The 20,831-nt window shown below is 36.6% G+C and overlaps 2 protein-coding genes and 1 pseudogene across 15 annotated transcripts in view; all 3 read right to left on the reverse strand.

Moving 5' to 3' along the window:
- Positions 1 to 20,831, reverse strand: part of LOC126621574 (ankyrin repeat-containing protein ITN1-like) — a 36,669-nt gene continuing 15,838 nt past the window's right edge. Inside the window, exons 1-6 of one of the 13 annotated variants that reach the window (XM_050290104.1) lie at positions 4,596 to 4,687; positions 4,046 to 4,165; positions 2,902 to 3,505; positions 1,863 to 2,514; positions 1,060 to 1,589; positions 1 to 886 (exon numbers count right to left, since the gene is read on the reverse strand). In XM_050290104.1, the coding sequence (XP_050146061.1) occupies positions 203 to 886; positions 1,060 to 1,589; positions 1,863 to 2,490 (1,842 nt within the window). In that variant the 5' untranslated portion in view covers positions 2,491 to 2,514; positions 2,902 to 3,505; positions 4,046 to 4,165; positions 4,596 to 4,687 and the 3' untranslated portion in view covers positions 1 to 202. Of the gene's footprint in view, positions 887 to 1,059; positions 1,590 to 1,862; positions 3,506 to 3,592; positions 3,693 to 4,045; positions 4,169 to 4,595; positions 4,688 to 20,831 lie in introns of those variants that run through there. The other 12 variants (XM_050290102.1, XM_050290097.1, XM_050290107.1 and 9 more) reach the window with 12 other exon arrangements.
- The window catches only part of LOC126621576 (uncharacterized), a 42,069-nt gene continuing 25,731 nt past the window's right edge, over positions 4,494 to 20,831 (reverse strand). The window contains exon 11 of one of the 2 annotated variants that reach the window (XM_050290114.1): positions 4,494 to 4,705. The gene's annotated coding sequence lies outside the window, so the exon portion shown is untranslated. The remainder of the gene's footprint in view (positions 4,706 to 20,831) is intronic. The other variant, XM_050290113.1, reaches the window with a different exon arrangement.
- Positions 5,333 to 12,179, reverse strand: LOC126621575 (uncharacterized; annotated as a pseudogene).

Genomic DNA, 20,831 nt, shown 5'->3' on the forward strand with positions numbered 1-20,831 from the left:
TTACACTTGTAAATTGGGAGAATTCTTATTGAATTGAAATAACACTAATGACTGTTAAATAGCCTTACAATGAAATAGGAAAAAAACAACAACAACCCACGATTTTACATGGCCTAGAATCCCTCCTATACTTGAGGGACAAGATTGTTTTTCCCTTTCTGACTTTGTCATACACCAACATTCTAGGCCATGTAAATTATTTTTAAATTATGTGCTTCTTGAGGTCGTGGATCCTTGTTTCCCCGTTGAGTATTTGACTTAGAGAGTTAAAAATAGGGATGCCAACTACTACGCATGCAATTACGGCACCAATACGAGAGAGCAGAGAAGCAACAACGGTACCATCGTTGCCAAACAAAAAATAGTTAACCATACTTTGCCTGGGCCGCATGGGTTCCACTGCTATCAGGGCCGCATAAAATGCCGCCAACATGCCAGCAATGGAATAACTAATAAGACTCGTAGGTGTGGGTAGATGGGTTGACAGGACAGATATAGGACTGTATTCATTAAATATCGCCGACACTGAGAGAGCGAAGCAAAGCGTGTTAAAAAACATAAATACTTTGTAAGCTCCTTTTTTTGTTAAAACTGGTGTTCCATCGTCTGTAAACCCTCCAGGCGGGTTCAAAACGGCCGAAAATGTAACGGTTGCAATGACCGTCGCTACCAGAAGTTTCGAATCATTTCTATTGAAGGTCTGAGCCAAATAAGCCTGCAAGTTTTCTCTCGTATTTTTAGTATTGACCGGTGTCTCAGACGTACTGCTTTCCCCTTGGGATCCAAATTTCTTGAACTCCTGCTTGATTTTTTGTTGATAATATGGCACGGTAACGACAACGTCTCTTGCCAGGCAGTTCAAAACATTGCGACTTTTTACGATTTCCTAAAACATAAATAAAGTACTACACTTTTAGTAAACATATACAGGACTTAAGAACAATAAGGTAACGAATTTGGATTTAGATATGTTCTGCGTTTGATTCTATCCAATATAAGAAAATAAAATAGAGAGTTCAAAGTTGAAATCCAAGGGAAATAAATAAAAGATTTGCGTACCTTTCTTCCCGTGTTCTCGGCGAGCAAAATGTCGCTAACTTGCAAAAATTCTTTATTGATAGCAGTTCTGTTCAACCTCCTGTCTCTCCTTAAAATAGCAACGATTTCACTATTTTCATGAATAGCAGCTAGATGCCAAGGAGTGTTTCCATCATTATCTGCTTCGTTTATAAGTCTCGCAAGCCTAGGCGTCTTCAAAACGTACTTCACAACATTTATTTTTTCGCCTAAAACTGCTGCATGTAGAGCTGTTTGGCCCTTGTGATTGACACAATCACAAATATCAGGACAACGTTGAATCAACTCTTCAATTATTTGGGTGTGCCCTGCATATGCCGCGACGTGGAGAGCTGACATGCCAAGTTCGTCTTTGATGTAACAAGCAAATTTGAAAGTTTTGTAATTTTGAATCAGTAGTTGAGCTGCTTTAAGGTTCCCTCTCAGTGATGCGTAGTGTAATGGAGTCCACCCTATTTCATCACGAACTTCGACCATCCCAGGATTTTTGGTAACCATAGATTGCACAATTCCTAAAATGTTGATATAGAAAAATTAGAAATTGTGTTGTGGGAATCAAGTATATATATGAAAATAAGGCATACCAAGTAACGAGTCCCTTAAGAAGGATCTTGCGCAACGGTAGCTGGACTGAGATGCATATCTCAATCATTAAGGATATATTATCGAGTGTCAATATGTCATAATCAATAACTAAGTTGATTATACAGTTATATGTTGATGGGATTCCGTGCATAAGAAGGGTCTAGTACGGTAGTACCAAGTAATGTCATGAAGTTAATTACCTTTCTTGGCGAAGGGTATACGAGTGGCTGCTGCGTGCAAAGCGGTCACACCATTTGTTCCCTGAAAAGAAAGAGATTCATGATCCGGAGTCTTTTTTAAAATATAATCAGCAATGCTGGTAGACCCGGCTCTAACAGCTAGGAACAGGGGTGACTCCTTGGTGCTGTAAAATGAACAACACAATTCAGGATCAGCACTCAGCAAAATCTTCGCTACTCCAGCATGATTGTATCGAACAGCAACATGCAGTGCTGTATCCATTTCCAAATTAGGCATTCGGAGTAGCTTTTTGTAAGCTTCACCGTCAGTTGGTTCCTTTTCTGGATCAAGATCAACCACTTCCATAGGTTCCGCTTTTATGTGCTCAATGAGGAACGTTACTACTTCACCGCAACCTACTCTCGCGGCAACATGTAGAGGAGTTTCGCCATTCTTGTTGGTGGCCCAAAACCGGGGAGATTCGGGAATTTTTTTCACTTTTTTGAAGAAGTTTATTTGCTTGAATTCAGCTGCAATGTGAAGAATATTGTTCTCTTTAGGTGTTTTCTGAGAGAGATCAGCTGTTAGAAGTCCTTCCAAGAAGCCAACATCACCAGTTGCAGCTGCTTCATACAGAGAAGGATTCATGCTTCCACCTCTCTCTCAGATTTCCTAAAAAGTATAACGTTGAAATAAGAACACAAATGCAAATTGCAATGGAGGATTTGTGAACCATATATAGGTTCACTTACAGGAGGTTGCCAATTGCATGCCAAGTAGGCAAGTAGCCATGCCAAGTAGGCAATGCCTACTACCATTCAAAACACTTGTGCCGTCCACCATTCAAAACACTTTGTTTATTTTTTCTTCTCTTCTTGTCAGTAACCCATTCAAAACTTTTATTTTTTATATTATTTTTCTTTCTTTTTCCCACATGGTGCCGGGCACCATTCAAAACTCTTTGTTTATATTATTTTTTATCCTTTTCGGTGTCAGAAAACATGTGCTTGTGTTTATCTCCTAACATTTTTTAATCTTAGATTTTTGTCCACTACAAACCTTATCCAAAGCAGATGAGAGACGTGAGGCAGGGAAGGACAAAACAGACTTCTTGCTGTAGCAAAGTGTGAACAGTACGGAACCAAAGCAGAAACCAAGTGCATTCCCGCTCTTTAACTGTTGGTGAACAGTACACGCTCTCACATAATGAACAGTGCCAATCAACTGGACTTTAGCATGTATAAATATATATACACACACATATATATTATGGTTGTTGTATTTTATAGTTAAATTTTATTAATAATTTAAAAAATTAAAATCATCGAAATAATTTTTTTTTAAAGTATCAAAACGATTTACCAACGTGTCATCCTCGGATAAACTTGTTAAGGATACATTATTAATAAGTTCTTATCGTGTAATCCAATAATAACCTAATTAATTATTGTGTTAATCCAAAATTCTTTATTTTTATGTTTATGTGTCGTGTTAACAAATCATGTAAAAAAAATGTCCGGTTTACTTTTCAACTTTAAATTATTAATTCGTTCAATGTTGGTGTCTTTGTCTTTTGGGTTAAAAAATGCACTGTCAACTATCATTGTCATCGAATAGTCTGTCAGTCTTCCAAGGAAACTTGAAAGTATTTTCGTCCGGAAAACTGCCAAAACCAAGATCACAATTTCTGTCAAAGTATTCCATAAACGTGAATAATTAGTGAATTAATGCGTTATATGAAAATGCATACATTTACTATTTGGTCTTGGCAGAAATTGTGATGCAATTTCTGGAACGAGAATTCTCTCCGAATTCTCTTTGTGAGGATTCCAAAAATTCTTCAATCATGTCTGTTCATCATATATGATATGATCATTTTTTGTCAGGTATTATTTGTATTTAATTTTAAATAAAAAAATTAAAATACTTTCTGACAGCACGATATATGATAAACGGATACGATTAAAAGATATATGGAATCTTCACAAAGAAGATTAAAAAAGAATCCTCATTCCGATTTCTGAATGGACTTGTCAAAGTCCCGTGTTGTCTCCTACCATGAAATTCAAACATGTCACATGGGCTCAACGCACTTAGCTTAAACTAGAAAATGTGTGCGTGCTTTGTTGCGGACATTGAATGTATTATCCACGACACACGTGAACAATTTCCACACAAAGTAACTAAAAAGATGGGGTATTACCTAAGAACCAATGAAGTGAAACTTTGCTTGCTATGTATGGACATGCATGCTATAAGAAACCATTCATTTGTAGATCATATTGCGTCATCAGTATTATACTCATACTCTCAGGTGATCAGCCTACTACATGAGAAAAACACAGAAAAGGCAAATCACAAAAGTAGAAGACAATATTTGAGCATCTAGCAAGAATAGTTAGTTTTTGAAAAAATTGCTAAACAGTCTTACAAATTCAATTGTTAAATGTTACACTATGACCTAAGATAAAAATAAAGTATAGGAAACTTTAACGAAAAATCACATTTTTACACTAAAAAGTCAATCCTAATACTATTCTCTTTACCCTTTATTTTGTCTTTATCGTTAAAATTCAGTTTTCAAATCATTTTCATTAGTTTTCCTTAGTTTTCCTTGAAGTTATATAGTTCATTCACATATCAAAACAAAGTGCGATCAAAGGAAAATGATTAAGAAGTTGACAATACAAAACTGGATTAGGCAACCGTATCTTTTATCGGTAACTAAACAAATAATTTAGAATTGTACAAACCCGATTCTAGCTCATCTACCTCCTCTCATCCTCAGCTCTGTATTTCAAAGGCTGAGTAGCCACGTTTGGAGAAGTTATCAAATAATCACCATCTGAAGATTGAGAATAACCTCCATTCACATTGCAAATTTTTTTTTAGAAAATGGGACAAATTAACATATTTAGAGTTAATTATTCTGATGCAAACATTCTTAAGATAAATTAAGCAGAAAAAATGTAACGAATCCAATGAAAAAACAGAACGAAAATGATTTAAAGAAAAGTTAAACTTTAAATACATCACATTAGTGATTAATCAACTAGATAGTTAGTCTCAAACCAGTCTCAATGATCTCGCAATACCAGGGACATCACTCTCCCTGTTAACTCTCAACTCCCTCAACTCCATCACTCTCCCCCCCATTGTTTCTAATTCACCTCTCCTTCGAACTCTTCGACTACAAATTTATATATAGCAACTTGAACTGTCCATTTCAAATCATATATACATAGGCAGAAAAGCAAAAACTAAATTCCTGCCGCATAAATTAATTGGTAACCAAACAAAGAAAAATTCTTGGAGACTGGAACAAATCCAATTGAATTTTCATGAAACGTATACTTAAGTGCCCAAAATTTGAGTTTTACATCATATTATGTTCTTACACAAACAGTTTCTCGGCTGCTAGGTAATTTCTGTGGCTTTTGATCAATAGTTGTACTTATATACCCAAAAAAATAAAATAGTCAAACACAAATGAAAGAAAGACCTATCAAATTAATAAGAAATCCAAGTTAGAGTTGTTAAAATTCACTTTTATCTATACAATTCAAACTTCCACACATTTGTTCATACACTTCACCAACTGTCAGACACTGCTAATTACCAAGATAGCAAGATAATGAATTCTGTGAACAAAAAAATGAAAAATGATATGCAATTTGAACTTACATGCCAAAGAAGCTCCATAAGAGTAGTAGCTTCCTACTTATTGCATGCATCAAAAGCATTGCAACCGCAGATCCTGAAAATTATCAAAATTCATCGAGTCAAGAGGCAATATCATAGTTGTGTGAAGGTGAATATGCAACCAATAATCTAAGATATACCTGACAATTTTGCAATTCCGTTATAATTTCACACAAAAAAAATATCAAATTTTGATTCAAACATCAAACAAAATAATCCCACCTGTTACAGATTGGACCAACGAAATAAAGAATCTATTAATATGATTTTCAACCTAACTATAAAAAGGAGCTTTATAACTATCAATATAATTTCAACCCATCTGAAAAGAAACTGATTGTGTGTCATAAATTCTATGGGTAATTTGATTTTGCAGATTAAAAAGAATTGAAGAATACTAAAAATTACAAAACCCTATCACAACATACCATCAGCGATGAATTAAATCCAAATGTAAACTGCAGTTTCTTATAGAGCATATCCAAAAGTAAATTGCAGTTTCCTATCTCTCCGAGCATCTAAACAGAAACTGTAATTCAAAACTCTGATTTCAATAACCCAAAAAGTTTAAATTGCTTACCGTTCTCTTGACTGTGGATTACATTAAGTATATGGAGTTTAAAATTTAAAAACAAAAAGACAAAAAAACAAAAAAACAGATAACAAATAGGGAGTAAGATCAAACAGTGAGTGGTTCAATTAACCTTTTTCTGTTGGTCGCGTCTGTGAATCCTTTAATTTGCAGAATGAGCTTGGGAACTCTTCCCAAAACTCCCACAATCAACGCACCTGCGTCAAAAGGGAAAGGAAAAACAGTTGAATATTTGAACTGCACCAAACAGATTGATTGATAAAAAATAAACGAACATGACACGACCAATGAATTTCACCAAACAGGAAGTATTAAAATATTGGACACTGAATGAGTTGGAATAAAAACACAACTGCATTTTCTTATTCTTCTCCCACATTCATGAGGCTTCTTTTTCATCTTTTTCTCTTCTAATTTCAAAGAACACAACAATTAGCACAGCCTGCTATAAGGTAGAGGAAGCACATGAGTCTCCTCAAAATGGATGTCCAAGGCTGACCCTTATGCAGAAGGAAGCATGGGAAGCATAAATGGAATATCAAGAGAGGATCTCAAGTAAATTTGCAACACAAAACCCAACCAGCAACAATTTGTTCATGACATCTTAAAACATCAAATTTCAAAACAGGACATTTAATGCAAAGAGCTCAAACTATAATAATTGGTGAATCAAATATTTTCTATTGAATTTATCCTTTCAATTGGTTGGTATTTTCGTTTATTCTCGTATCTTTCAATTGTCACCCAAAACTAACATCTGAGAGAGCATTGCACTTCTTATCTTTAAAAGCACGAATGGTGAACTAAATCAAAGAATCAGAATCAGCAATGAACTAAACAAAAACACACTTTTTACGAACATTATTCGCACAAAAATTAAAACTGTATTGAGAAACTCACCACCCCATTTCTAATGAATGACGTATGATGATAGGAACATCATACGGTGAATTGCATATAAAGTAAAACATCAAGTATACCTCGAGGCGACATTAGATACGATCATTATCCAATCTTCATCTTTGACACCAAGAGCACTCAGCATCTCAGAATTCCTCATCTCCCTACCCTCACATAGCAACTTCTGCTGCTGAAGTAGTACCCGTGTCTGCTCATACGCATCGAAAAACATCACACATTCAATATACATTTCTCTATTAATTAATCAGCTAACTAAATTATAGTTTTCAAACCAAAAAAATTTCTAAATTTTTTATTTTGCAATCACACCCAGTTCTTCATCTCTTACTCTAAATTCCAATTACAAAAATATCTAAACTTTACTTCAATTTAATATTGTTTTCCCCAAAAACAGCACAATCCCATAAAAATAAAGTTTAAAAAAAACAACAATAAATCATGAATTAAATTAAACTTCTCACCTCCACCTCCAACATAGCTTTCACATTCTCAACCTGTCATAAAAAAAATCAAATCAAATTCAAGTAAAAATAAAAAAGAGAACTTGAATAAAGCAACCCTACTCCACCCAGTTCTTCGTCTCTTACTCTAAATCCCAATTACAGAAATATCTAAACTTTACTTCAATTTAATATTGTTTTCCCCAAAAACAGCACAATCCCATAAAAATAAAGTTTATAAAAAAAACAACAATAAATCATGAATTAAATTAAACTTCTCACCTCCACCTCCAATAGAGCTTTCACATTCTCAACCTGTCATAAAATAAATAAATAAATAAATCAAATCAAATTCAAGTAAAAATAAAAAAGATGACTTGAATATAGCAACCCTACTCCCCCTCCTTCTCCCTCTCCCTCCGCAATTCACGCGTGCACCCTCTCCCTCTGTAACCCTCCCCCTGTGAAACCCCTAAACCCCACGCATATGCCCTATATCTTGTGGCTACAACCTCACAAATCGTCCCCATCACCTCGATCCCATCGAACCACAAATCAGGCACAATTTATGAGAGTAATTGTAAAAATGGATAAAACACTTTCAATAAAAGTTTTATAAAAAAAGCTTTTCAATCCAACACCATCCAAAACCATAAAAGAACAGAATAAAGACACCAAAAGTAAAAAATAAATAAATTTCCACATATTCAACTTTCACAGTATAGAAACACACAACTTTCACGATATTAAAAAAAAAATTGTTGGAGAAAAGGCTCAAAGGAAAAATCCAAAATTATTTACCTTGAGCATAAAGGGCTTTGAAAGATGTAAACAAAAGCCCCAAAAAACGAAGAGCATAGTGACCTGAAATAAAAAAATAAAAGCAAATTATACAACCGAAAGATCTAATGATATAAACAAAATACCCAAAATTATAAAAACTAAATTACAAAAAATGAAGAACAATGTGTTCTGAAACGAAAAAAAAAGAAAATCATATGCCCAAAATTATAACGGACGATTTCATATTTTGTAGATAGATGACACTCCCTTTTGTCATGTATGATAAATATTCAAAGTTATAACATCTCAATTCCACATAAGGCAGTACACAAACCTTTGGAGAGATGCCAGTGGACAGTCAAAAGCTGGGTCTCGTGTTGTGGCAACGACTCATGCTGCTGTTCATCGATCACTGCAAAAGAACGCAAAGTTCTATATTGCTATAGTACATACTAGAGATTTATGCCCACGCGTTGCTGCGGGATTGGAAATTGTATCAAATGGTCTAGATTAAAACAATCAATTCAATCAAGATCCATATTCTCAACAAACAAACTGTAACGGAGAACGTGATAGGATTTGATCACAATGCACAGCGGAATCAACAACTAATATTCAACACTACACAATCCAAAACGGTAATGATATTAAGTTTTTTTTTAAACCTGATTGTACTAAGTGATTCTTTCAATAATATGATAAATTAAATAAAATGATCACTACCAATAGTTTAGATTACAACAATCAATTCAATCAAGATCCAGACTCCAACAGGACAACTAAAAGCAAAGAGTTGAGAGAAGAAACAACACAAATGACTGGTTCCCTGAAAACCATTTAAGTAGAGTTAAAAAAAAGGGGTTAGTCATGACCAAATTTAAGAAGTCACTAAAACCAAAGCTCAATTGCAAACCTCCTTGTATTCCATGTATGCAATGACTCTGCTAATATGTTCACAGTCATGTTGACCTGTATAAAGAAAAACTCATTTAGTTCATAGCAAATTGTGAGTCATTCTGAATATAAAAACTTGCTTTTTCAATCACCCATCTAAATAAAAAAATCAACTCCAAAATTGATGGTCAGAAGTATAACTAAATGAAATGGGAAAACAGTTCAAGAACCTGCCAATGTCAAGTACTATGACTTTGTGGGATTAAAAATTGTATGAAAGATTGTGTCATAGAATATTACTAAAATTTACATTGAAAACGTTAGAAATTTTTTTACATACAATATACTCATTTACAAAAGAAAACAGAGCCACTGAAACGAACAGGGATATCAACCAATCATCGCAGTACAAAACCAGTAAATACAGCATTCACAGAACTGAGTGACTCTTACACAATCCAAACATAGAATTTTAGCTTGTTGGTATCAGATGATTAACTCTAATTACACTAACGCGGACACTATCTCTGAAGAAAACTAAAGAGAAGGACAAAAGTTGTGAAGAGTTATCAACCAAAGTACAAAGACCATAAAGCATGAAATGTTAAAGAAGAGCAGATTTCCTCGCAACTGATGCATATTGCTGTCATAGCTCTGAGAATAGCTAACCAAACCAATCTAACTCTAAAGGCAGCCATCATAAATTAGAAAGCTCATTCGACAAAAGGCTATATTAAAAAAAGGTTCATGTATATGCCCAATTATACAAACAATTTTGCTAAGGAATGCCTTTCCAACCTCCTCCTACAGCAACAGACTCTGCATGTACAATTTGATAGTGTTTCTACCAGATAATATAGCCAATGGGATTAACAATCATTAAAGTTGACCCTCCACTACAACTATACATTCTGCTATACATTCATTCTCTTGCAAAACGTTCAAAAGGATGATAAGAAAATCTTGTGTATATAAATTATAGCCGATGGTATATGTCAGTTCTCTTCTACCATTACAACCAATGAGATATATACATTCTCTTCTACCATTAAGATATATAAGAAAATAACTATTTAACTGAAAATGAAGATCTAAAAGCTAGCCACTGTACATGTTCTGTCCATTCTATTCTACCATTGAAGCATGCATGTTAAAAAAAATTTGTAAATCTAAACGCTTATTTCAAACAGAGCATGTCCATTCAGCTCTTAAAACCGAAAGAAAAGATTTAGGTTTCTTTCTTACCCAAATCCACCAATTTGAATCAAATCTCTGCAACCCTTCCAATCAAACGCAAATTAATACAACTCTGCAATCAATAAACAAAACCCACATAAAAAATTCAACAAAGAAAGAGAATCCAGAAACCAAACCTATCAATCAATTCCTAAATCAACAATAAAAAAAAATCAATAAATTAGTATCTAACTCCACAAATAAACAAAGCCCATATCAAATAATTCACAAAAATTTATTACAACTAAAGAATTACCTTCCAAGGGATGGAGATTCCAAGTAGGCTTCCAATAATGATCTGATCGATAAGAAAATACTTGTAGGTCATGGGATATCACTTTGAGATTTTCATGGTTTACCTTTTCTTTTAAAATGGGTTAATACGTGATCATCCAGTCCTCCAACTTTCTGTTTCTCAATCTTCTGCAAGAGGATTGAAATCAGAACCATTAAGTTTCAGAAGAAACAAAGTCGACAGGAAAAAAATGGTGTCTCCTACATCAAACAATGAAAATGCAAATTCCTTGGGCGTAAAAGAAGGGAAGCGTGGAATGCTTACTCAAGCTCAATTGAAGTTGAAAGGGTCAGAGACAGAAACAGAAGCCAAGGAGGAGAAATAACGGTCAACGCCAAATTTGTGGGTGAGGCGAGTTCGAGAGCGATAGATTCAGATTTTTTTTGTTTTGAATATATATACAACTAATTTACCATTCAATCATATTAGTGGAAAACAATTAAACCGTAAAATTAACAACAATTAAATCTTAGGAAGACCAAATTTCCTGTAATTTAAAAAACCCATATGAAAAGCTGTAGACAGTCACCATCCAAAACCGTAAAACAACACAACAAAGACACCAAAATTAAAAAATAAATAAATCCCACAGATTCGACTTTCACACTATAGAACACACAACCTTCACAATATTAAAAAATAAAATTTGTGGCAGAAAAGGCTCAAAGGAAAAAACCAAAATTATTTACCTTGAGCATATTAACGGCTTCCAAGCTTGTACACAGATTCCCCAAAAAATGAAGATCAAAGTGACCTGAAACAAAATACAGAAGCAGATCATACAACCAAACAACATATCTAAGGATATAAACAAAACACCCAACATTACAAAAACTAAATTCCCAAAAACGTAGAGCAACGCGTTCTGACACGAAAAACACAAACAAATCATCGACCCAGACAACGGATCTAATGATATAAAGAAAATACCCAGAATAAGAAAAGAAAAGAAAAAAAGTCATTCACAAATCCCACCCCAACATGGAAAACTACCAAAAAAAAAGTCATTCAGAAATGAAGATAAATAGAACCTTAATATGGAAACTGAAGCTTTACCTGCAGATCGGCAACGGCAAATGAAATCCAGCGGGTACCTCTAGAGTGAGAGAGACTTACAGGGATCGCAGACAAAAACAGAGAATAACACCAAAAAAATGGGTACTGACTCGGGTTTTAAACGCAAGATGCAGCAACTATTTATTTTTCAAAGCGTTTTAAACGCAAAAAATTTGCACAGATGATTTGGCTAAGAAAAATGAGAAAGATGAGAAAATCGAAAACGGAGAAAACGAAAGCTTGAGAGAGAAAGAAAGGCAGGCGGAAAAACAGGGTGAGGGGTGAGGGGTGAGGGGTGAGGGAGAGAGAGAGGGGGACAGATGGGAGAGGCAGAGAGCAGTGAGGGATGAGAGAGAGTGACAATGTTGGGAGATGGGGAGTCTCAGGGGTGGAGAAAATATTAGATAGCAAAAACCAAACACACTTTTCATATGTTCTAATCATTTTTTTTCTCTCTAAACCAATTTTTTTATTATTTGTTATCCTTTTCGATGTCAGAAAACATGTGCTTGTGTTTATCTCCTAACATTTTTTTAATCTTATTTTTTTGTCCAATACAAACCTTATCCAAAGCTGATGAGAGACTAGAGGCAGGGAAGGACAAAACAGACTTCTTACTGTAGCAAATTGTGAACAGTACGGAAACCAAAGAAAAAACCAAGGGTATTCCCGCCCTTTCACTGTTGGTGAATAGTGCACGCTCTCACATGATGAACAGTACTAATCAACTGGGCTTTAGAGCAGCTCCAGCGGGAGCTCGTGCTCGAGGGACAGGCTGCGGAACAGGACTTGATTGCCCGAGGGAAGAAGTCCAGCGTTGGCTGACGAGGGAGCCCAAGCAGGACCGAGCGCCAGACCCGTGGATTCGTGCCGGCCCGAGCGCCCAAAGGGGATGTGACGTGGGTTGACGTCCCTGACGTCAGCCACAATATAAAATTAATAAAAATAAAAAAATATTAATACAAAATACAAAATTAATACAAAATTTAAAAAAAATGAAAACCCAGGCTTTGAACTCAACGGCTCTCGCTGGAGTTCGTCGTCGAGGTTGATGATACACCCACAAACAAATGGCAGAGACTAAACCCAAGGGTTTCAACTCGAAACATATAAAAAAACAAGAGAATAACTCAAGCAATTGAAGTAGGGCAATAACCTCATCTGGGTTTGAGCAATGAAAGCTTGAAGCTCTCGGCTTCAATGGTGGATCACCCAAATGGTGCTGTGATGATGCATGCAAGGATATATTCGAATTCCTCTCATCCAGGGGATTGAGATTTCAGAGTTTGTTGGTTTGATTTGCTTCGGTTTCGAAGAAGAGGAAGGATGAAAAGGAAAATGAAGGATATATGGATTGGAATCTAAGCTTATGCCTTGGCGTCGGTCCATTTTTTTATTCATATGAGAGAGAGAGAGAGAGAGAGAGAGAGAGAGAGAATAAGAAAAGGGAGAGTGTTCTGGAAAAAAAATGAAAAGGAAGAGTTCTGGAAAAAAAATGAAAAGGGAGTGTTCTCTAAAAAAAATGAAAAGGAAAAGGAATAGGAAAAAGGAAAAAAATTAAAAATTATTTTGTATTATTTTATAGATAAAAAAACTAATATTTTATTACCTATTGCCAAGGCTATTCAAGTGCAACGGTAGAGATGCAAAAGGCAGTTACTGTTCATTAAGGGCGATTACTGTTCACATAGTGGATTGAATAGTGAATAGCCTGGGGAAAGGGCTCCCACGCTGGAGTAGCTCTTAGTATATATAAATAAATATTGAATCAATTCCAAAAGGGTATTTATAGTAAAAAATAAGCCTCATATACTTTTTCTTAGAATGTCAGCCCCATACTTCTTCGTAAAAACATTAACAGTAGCTATAGCCTGTAAAAATAGAAAATCAATTGTTTACCTGCATCATCACAGAATGGCAGCCACAAAAATTACCCAGGTAAAAACTGAATGGAAAAATTACCTATCTAATGCCTTCAGAGAGGCATGGGATCTTTTATCAGTGCAAAATTGATTTGACATCATTTTGTAAAAAAAATTAGAAAGCATAAAATAGATGAAAATTAAGGCTTACATGGTGAACATTATTTTTTTGCTTGTCATACCATTGAATTTTTATTGCATTCACAGATGATATACAGGGGTTGTCAAAGCAAAAGATATATGTTCTCAAATTGTTAATGGAAATGGAAACACAAAGGAAAACAGTTATTCATATCTAATGACCAAATAAAACAGTTGCATAATATATGTTCTAACCAAATAAAAGTAGGCCGACTTGGTACCATTTAAGAAAGCCCGATCCGCATTCACCACATCTACATATAGTAGCATTTATGGGAAACGTGAAAATCATTGTTGATATATCATATATCAACAACAATCCTTATAGAGATGTGACAACAAACCAACTTGAACGAAATGTAGTCAGATCGATTGGCGAAAGTTATTATCCATTTCGTATCCTGCTTTAGCACTGGAAAGAGATGCTTTAAAATATTTGCTGCCCTTTCACCCAACTATGAACAATCAAGAAAAGAAAATCATATTCAATAGAACAGTAACTACGCACGCCAACTCAAAAAGATGTGCTGATGCAGTGATATCAGTGTGCATAAGATTAAGACGTAGCAGGAGTGGATGGATCATAATTAATAAGCATTAATCAGGGATGGAGAGAGAAAAAGAGAGAAAGAGAGAGAGATAGAGAGAGAGAATTATATCACAATCAAGGTAGGTTATCAACTATAATCAATCATCCTCATCCCTGAACCGTTATAAACTATCTCTAATTGGATCAATGGGGTCTGATCAATCTTGGCATAATGTACGGAGTAAAGTAAGCAATCAAGATGCTGAAATATTTAATTGAGATATAATACCTTGGTTGTGAAACTGTCAAGTATCAGATGTGGATAAACATGCATTCACGTGGCTTCCCTTTCTCCAGCCAAAACCACACAGCATCATGCTCATCCTCTGCGATTAAAATACAACAATGAAAAAATCAAAATGATAGCAATTCAAAATTTAAAAGAATCATTTTTTTTAAATGAATCAGTGAGCAAGCATAGATTTGCACATAGAAAGAGAAAAGAAACAAGGAAGATATGAATACCCACTCTCTGTCACCCCTCTGCAAGCCCACCCACCCTGTCAACCAAACTGTTTGAGATGGACGAAACCCCAACCCCCAACTCTCCTAAGGATGCAATTAGAGCTTCGGGTTTCAGGAAGCAAATGAAAAACGAAGTGCGTTTTCATCCCCCACCCTTTCTACGATCGTCGACACGTGCACGAGAGAAGCGGTGGCAATTTCGTAAATAAATCAAAATTTTCAATCTGAAACGGAAAGGGTGGTGGCAATTTTGTAAATAACTCAAAATCCACCCCAAGTCACTGTTCATTTGTACAGTGCAATTTCTTCTTCTTCTTCTTTTTTTTTTTTTGGACAAAGGCTTACTTTATTTATTGGGTAAATATCAGTTTACTACTCTCAAGTTTCGTGGTTTTCAACATTTGGTATATGAAGTTTTTTTCGTCTCAGAGTCATACCTAAAGTGTTAATTTTGGGACAGTCTCCTACATCTGTTAGTTTAACTATTAAATCAGCAGTTAACCGATGACGTGACACCATGTAGACAATGACTGGGCGCCACGTGTCAATATAACGCCCACGTGAATATTAAAAAATTTAAAATTAAAAAAAAAATCTAGGCACCCACCCATTCTCCTTCCCCCCCTCCCTCTCCCTTCTTCTCCCTCCCTTCTCTTCCATGCACCCATCGTCCCTGCACACCCACTCATTCCCCTTATTCTCCCTCCCTTCTCTCCTCTGCACCCAGCCACCTCGCACACCCACCCACCTAAAATCAAACCACATAAAAAAACACAAATTTCCCCCCAAAATTTCTTACCATCCAAATACCCTTTGCTTCCCCCTTTCTCTCTCCTAGGTTTTATTTGTATCCCTTACATCCCACACTTTCTCGCGTTTTCCCGGAAAAATTTTCATCTTCAAATCTTCAACATGAGGCAATAGAAAGGTATGCCGCCTTATTGGGACCCGCCAACTCCGTTCGTCGAGCTTTCAAATGATTCAAATCGCAGCTGGTTTGGAGAAAGAGATCGCTATGATGAACAGCGATTTTGGATTAGATGGAAAATCGGATGCCACTGGAGAGGCTGAGGAAGCTAGAGCTCCGGTTTCCTAAGGCGCGTAGGTAAAGATGGAGCTAGGTTTTGCCAATGAAGCTTGATTCGGGAAGTAAGGTTGGCGGAAGATCTGAGGATGATAGGGCTAGGGTTGGTACAGAGAGTGAAGTTGGAAATGTAGATAAAGTGATGGAATCGAATGGTTTTGGAAGCATGGTGGCAGAGTAAAGGGTCACTCGGGTCTCATAGGGTTGGAGAGAGAGAGAGGGCGGATGGGTGGGTGTGCAATGTGAGTGGGTGTGCAGGGAGGGTGAGTGCAGAGGAGAGAATTGAGGGAAAATGAGGGGAATAGGTGAGGTGTGGGGCGAGGATGGGTGCAGGGAAGAGAATGGAGATATGAGGTCGGAAAGGAGGGGGAATGGGTGGGTGCCCAGAATTTTTTTTATAATTTATAATTTATAATTTTTTTAATATTCACGTGGGCCCCATATTGACACGCGGCGCCCTAGTCATTTTTCACATGGGTGCCACGTCATCAGTTAACGGTTGATTTAACAGTCTAACTAACATATGTATAAGAATGTTCCAAAATTAACACTATAAGTATGACTCTAGGACGAAAAAAAACTTCATATACCAAATGTTGAAAACCACGAAACTTGAGGGTAGTAAATTGATATTTACCCTTATTTATAACACAACATATTACATTATAGAAGGCTCAAATACAAGAAATACACAAACAAAAAGATGAACCTCTATAGTAACCTAACAGCCCAAAACATAGTTTTGAGGCCTGAACAGGAAAAACACCAAAGTAAACCCTAGCAGCTTCCTACCTCCGCCGTCAACCCGCTTACCAAACAAACAGCCTCTGCAACCATCACAAATCAACAGAACTAAAACCCCAAAGCTGGATGAAAACGTATGAAAACAAGACCCCAAAACAGAGCCCCAAACTCTTCCACAGTAGACCATAACAGTAGCTGACACAAATTGAAGGAAGCTAGCGGGACAAAACCTATTAGCATAGTGGCAACAAAGGCAAACCAAAGGAAGGAGGTGGTGTGAACACTCGAACAAAAGCTTTACTCACCTTCCGGGAGAAGCGTGAAAAATCACGTTGAAAAAAAGTGGGAGCCAAGCCGAACTGTGAAGTCGGAGAAGGATAAAGCCGATCCAGATTGGGGAACGTGGGGGAAAATGTAACACCCACCCCCATTTATAAAAATATAATTATGTAATTACCCCCAAAATATTATGAATCTATCAATTTTGGTCCTTTTTTACTACCAATGAAAATCTGAAAACATTGGATTTTTTCTTCCTCAAGCTGCCACGTGGCAGCACCCCCTTCACTCCTCTCACTTCTCTCTCTGTCCCCCCCTCCGTGATCCCCTTCCTTATTCTTCTTCTTTTTTGTCTGTCCCGTCTCTCTCCCTCTCGGATATCTCTCATTTCTCTCTCTCATCTCTCTCATCTCTGAACTGTGAACCCACACACACGCACACCATCGCACATGCTCGAAGTAGACACCCATCACCATCTCGTCCTGTTCTCTCTCTCTCTCGTTTCCGCCAACCCAGAAAACCAAAAAAATGAGCTCCGGCGAGATTTTTCAATCTCAGGTTAGGTAAGCGCCAAATCTTCCCTTTTTCGTCCTAGAATCTGGTGAAATGTGGTTTAATGGAGTTTATTTCGTTATTTTTGGAGGTTTTTAGGACGAATCGAACTCGGGTGTAGGAACACCCATTTCCGGCGAGCTGTGGGTGTCGGGGGAGATTCCGACCATCTTCGGCCTTTCCACGACGAAAAGAAGGTATAGAATTACTCCATTCGTCTTACTCTTCGTTTTGGTACCTAGATTAGAGTCTAGGGTTGTGTTTGGTGGTCGGCCGGAGCTGTTGAAGCTCCGATGTTTGTTCTCCTGCGAGACCAGGCCTCCTAGGCCGGTTCCAAGTCAAGCAGGCCTTAGGCCCGTGTGGGGAGTCAAGCCCAAAATCCTAACCCAATTTCCTTTTTATTGTTTTTATTTAATTGTTATTTGTTTTAGGACCCTAAAGGCCTTCGGGCCGATAAGTTGAAGGCTTGAAGCCCGTGACCCAACCCAAAACCCTTTTTAGGTTTTGTTATTTTTCTGATTTAGAAAGAAGGCCTTGGGCCAATTAGAAAGTGGGTTTTTAGCCCTTTCCCTTTTAAACCCTTTAACCTTAGTTAAGCCCAAAACCCTTAAGGCCCTTAAGGCCCTTTCGGCCCAACCCAAAACCAAAGCCCAGTCTGACCTTTGACACTTTGACCGTTGACTTTGACTTTGACCGGTCAACGGTCAGCGTTGACTTTTTGAGTTGACTTTTCGGGGTTTCAGGGCCTTTCCTAGGCTAATTTCGACGTCCTGGACCCGTTTTTGAAGTCTATTTTCCCAAATTCAATCGTTTGAATAGAGTTTGACTAAAGGTACTCCTTTATGTGATTAAGTGCAATTACTAACGGTGATTCCGTTATTCCTTGTTGGTATAGCTTTGCACCATCGGTGTAAGGTGAGTGGACCCCTTCTAAAATGCATGTTTTAATAGTAGAAATGCATACATGAAAAACATGATTTGATGATTACGTTTTATGAAACGTTTTGTGAGATAACATGCTTACTGATGCTACTTTGAATTATTACTATTTTTCCTATAACCCGTGTTCTTATAGAATATCTGATGGATGACGATATGATATTTAGAACATGTTTCGAACACCTCTTTATAGTATAGATGATGGATGACTTTATACTATGAAGTTGCCTTTCAATATATATATGTTCAATGGTTTTGTACTTACCTAGTGGTCCTTTACGCTACGGGATGTAGGGATAGATTCCGGTCCGTCCCAGACGACGATTTGGTGTTAGCATAGGGCCTGGAGTGTGTTTTCTCTGGCTATTTAGCACAAGGACGGGGAGCCGGCATGGGGTCTGAAGTGTATTTTCCTCTAATTGTCTACTAAGAGATGGGGAGCCGGCATGGGGCCTGGGGGTTATCAGACAATTCACTAATAATTATTATATATACAAGTTATGATTTGAGACACTGCACGGCATGCTAGGTTTCGGAAAACCTATGTTGATCATTATATATGTGTTTTCATAAAACCTGGGGGTTAGTACGTTGATAACTGTTTTACTATTTATATATCAAATTGGTCCACTCATGTTTGTTTTGCGCCCCCTTCAGGGCTTAGAATCGAGGCATACAATCCCAATGTCAAGGCACTTCCACATTGGCATCTTCGAGTCTTCTTGGTGTAAGATCCATTCTTTTATTCATTCAATTTTATATTATTTCTTTTAGTATTCTAGTTAGTTGTATGCTCTGAACACGTTCCTTAAATGCATATTCCTCATTCTTTTACAATTATAAGTTTTATCTATTCCTTGTTTTCAGCATTTGCACTAAATAAATGGCTTTCGTCACCCTTGAGTGTCGGCCAGCACGTGCCTATCCTGGTATTCGGGGAATATCGGGGTCGGGGAATATCGGGGTCAGGGAATATCGGGGTCGGGGCATGTCAGAAAAGAGGGGGAAAAGGTGGAAGGAAGACAAAAGGAAACAGAAGGAAAAGGCGGAAGAAAAGAATGAAAGGGAGAAATTGAAAAATAGAGTAAAAACAGAGATAACAGATGTAGAGGGGTTTGAGTGGCAAACAGGCCATTGGGCAGGGGTAGAAGGAAGACAAAGGAGGATGAAAATCAACAAGAGAAGAAAATAGAAGAAGAAAAGGAAAATAGAAGAACATAGCAGAGAAGGGGAAAATAGAAGAACATAGCAGAGAAGGGGAAAATAGAAGAAAACAGAAGAAGAAAATGAAAAGTGGCAACCAACTCCAGCCGAAGCCGGAGTCGATGCTTGAAAAGGTGGACAAGTTGAAGACCCTCACCAAAGGGGGAAAGAAAACTCTCACAGAGGAAAGAAGGTCTCTCACGGAATGAGAGATTCACTTCTTCCCCTTCTTTAGATTAAAGTAATTTGGTGTCCATTGGTTTCTCAAGTGGAGATGAGGGAGAGAGAGATCGAGTTGGGAGTTTGGGAGATGAGGAGGGTAGGATTGCCATATTGAAAATTTCATTAATGACTACGGTTAACCTGTGTTTTGGTAATAAAAAAGCTGGTTTTTTTAAGGGAGTTTTAACGAAACACTTCCGGTATTGTTCACTTAAATGAAAACGACAATTTTACTTTAAAAAGTCACTTTGACACTATTCACTTACAACACTTTTTTGTCATTTCGATTAAAGCTCAAAATTTTCAAGCCATTATCATTAGTTTTCCTCTTTTAAAAAACATCTATGAGAGATGCTTTTAATAGAAATTTCCAAGGCCTAACTTTGAATATAATATTCCAGATGAAATAAGTCGTTTCTGCCAGGTGTTGACACGTGTCATGTTTGATGACTTTTCCAACTTATTTAGATTTTTTGTTTAGACACACGCTACGCGTAAAATTTATGTAATACATGAGCGTTGAAACTTTGATTTATCGGTCAACATTTATTTACTGAAATTTCGATGTCTACAGAAACACTTAAAAATAATTGCAAGAGTACAAGGTAGTTGTAGTATAGCAGCTCAAACAAAGTCGTTCTCCACAGGGATTGAATGAATAATTTATATTTAAACTAATCCTTAGCTAATTATTTGTAACAAAGTTTTGAAAATGTCGATTTTGGAATTTAAAATAATAAAAACAATTAAATAATTTGCAAAGTAAAATGAACTAAAAAGAAAACGATTTTAAAAATCAATTTAAGCACTAAAGTTCCGCCGTCACCATTAACAATCCTATGCAATTTTATGAATTACATATGAATTTCTACATACATGCTTTGAAGGTTAGGTTTTCCTAATATATATTTTCCTCGTGATGTTTGAGCG

This window comes from Malus sylvestris, chromosome 5, assembly GCF_916048215.2.
Source record: "Malus sylvestris chromosome 5, drMalSylv7.2, whole genome shotgun sequence".
NCBI classification, from domain to species: domain Eukaryota; kingdom Viridiplantae; phylum Streptophyta; class Magnoliopsida; order Rosales; family Rosaceae; genus Malus; species Malus sylvestris.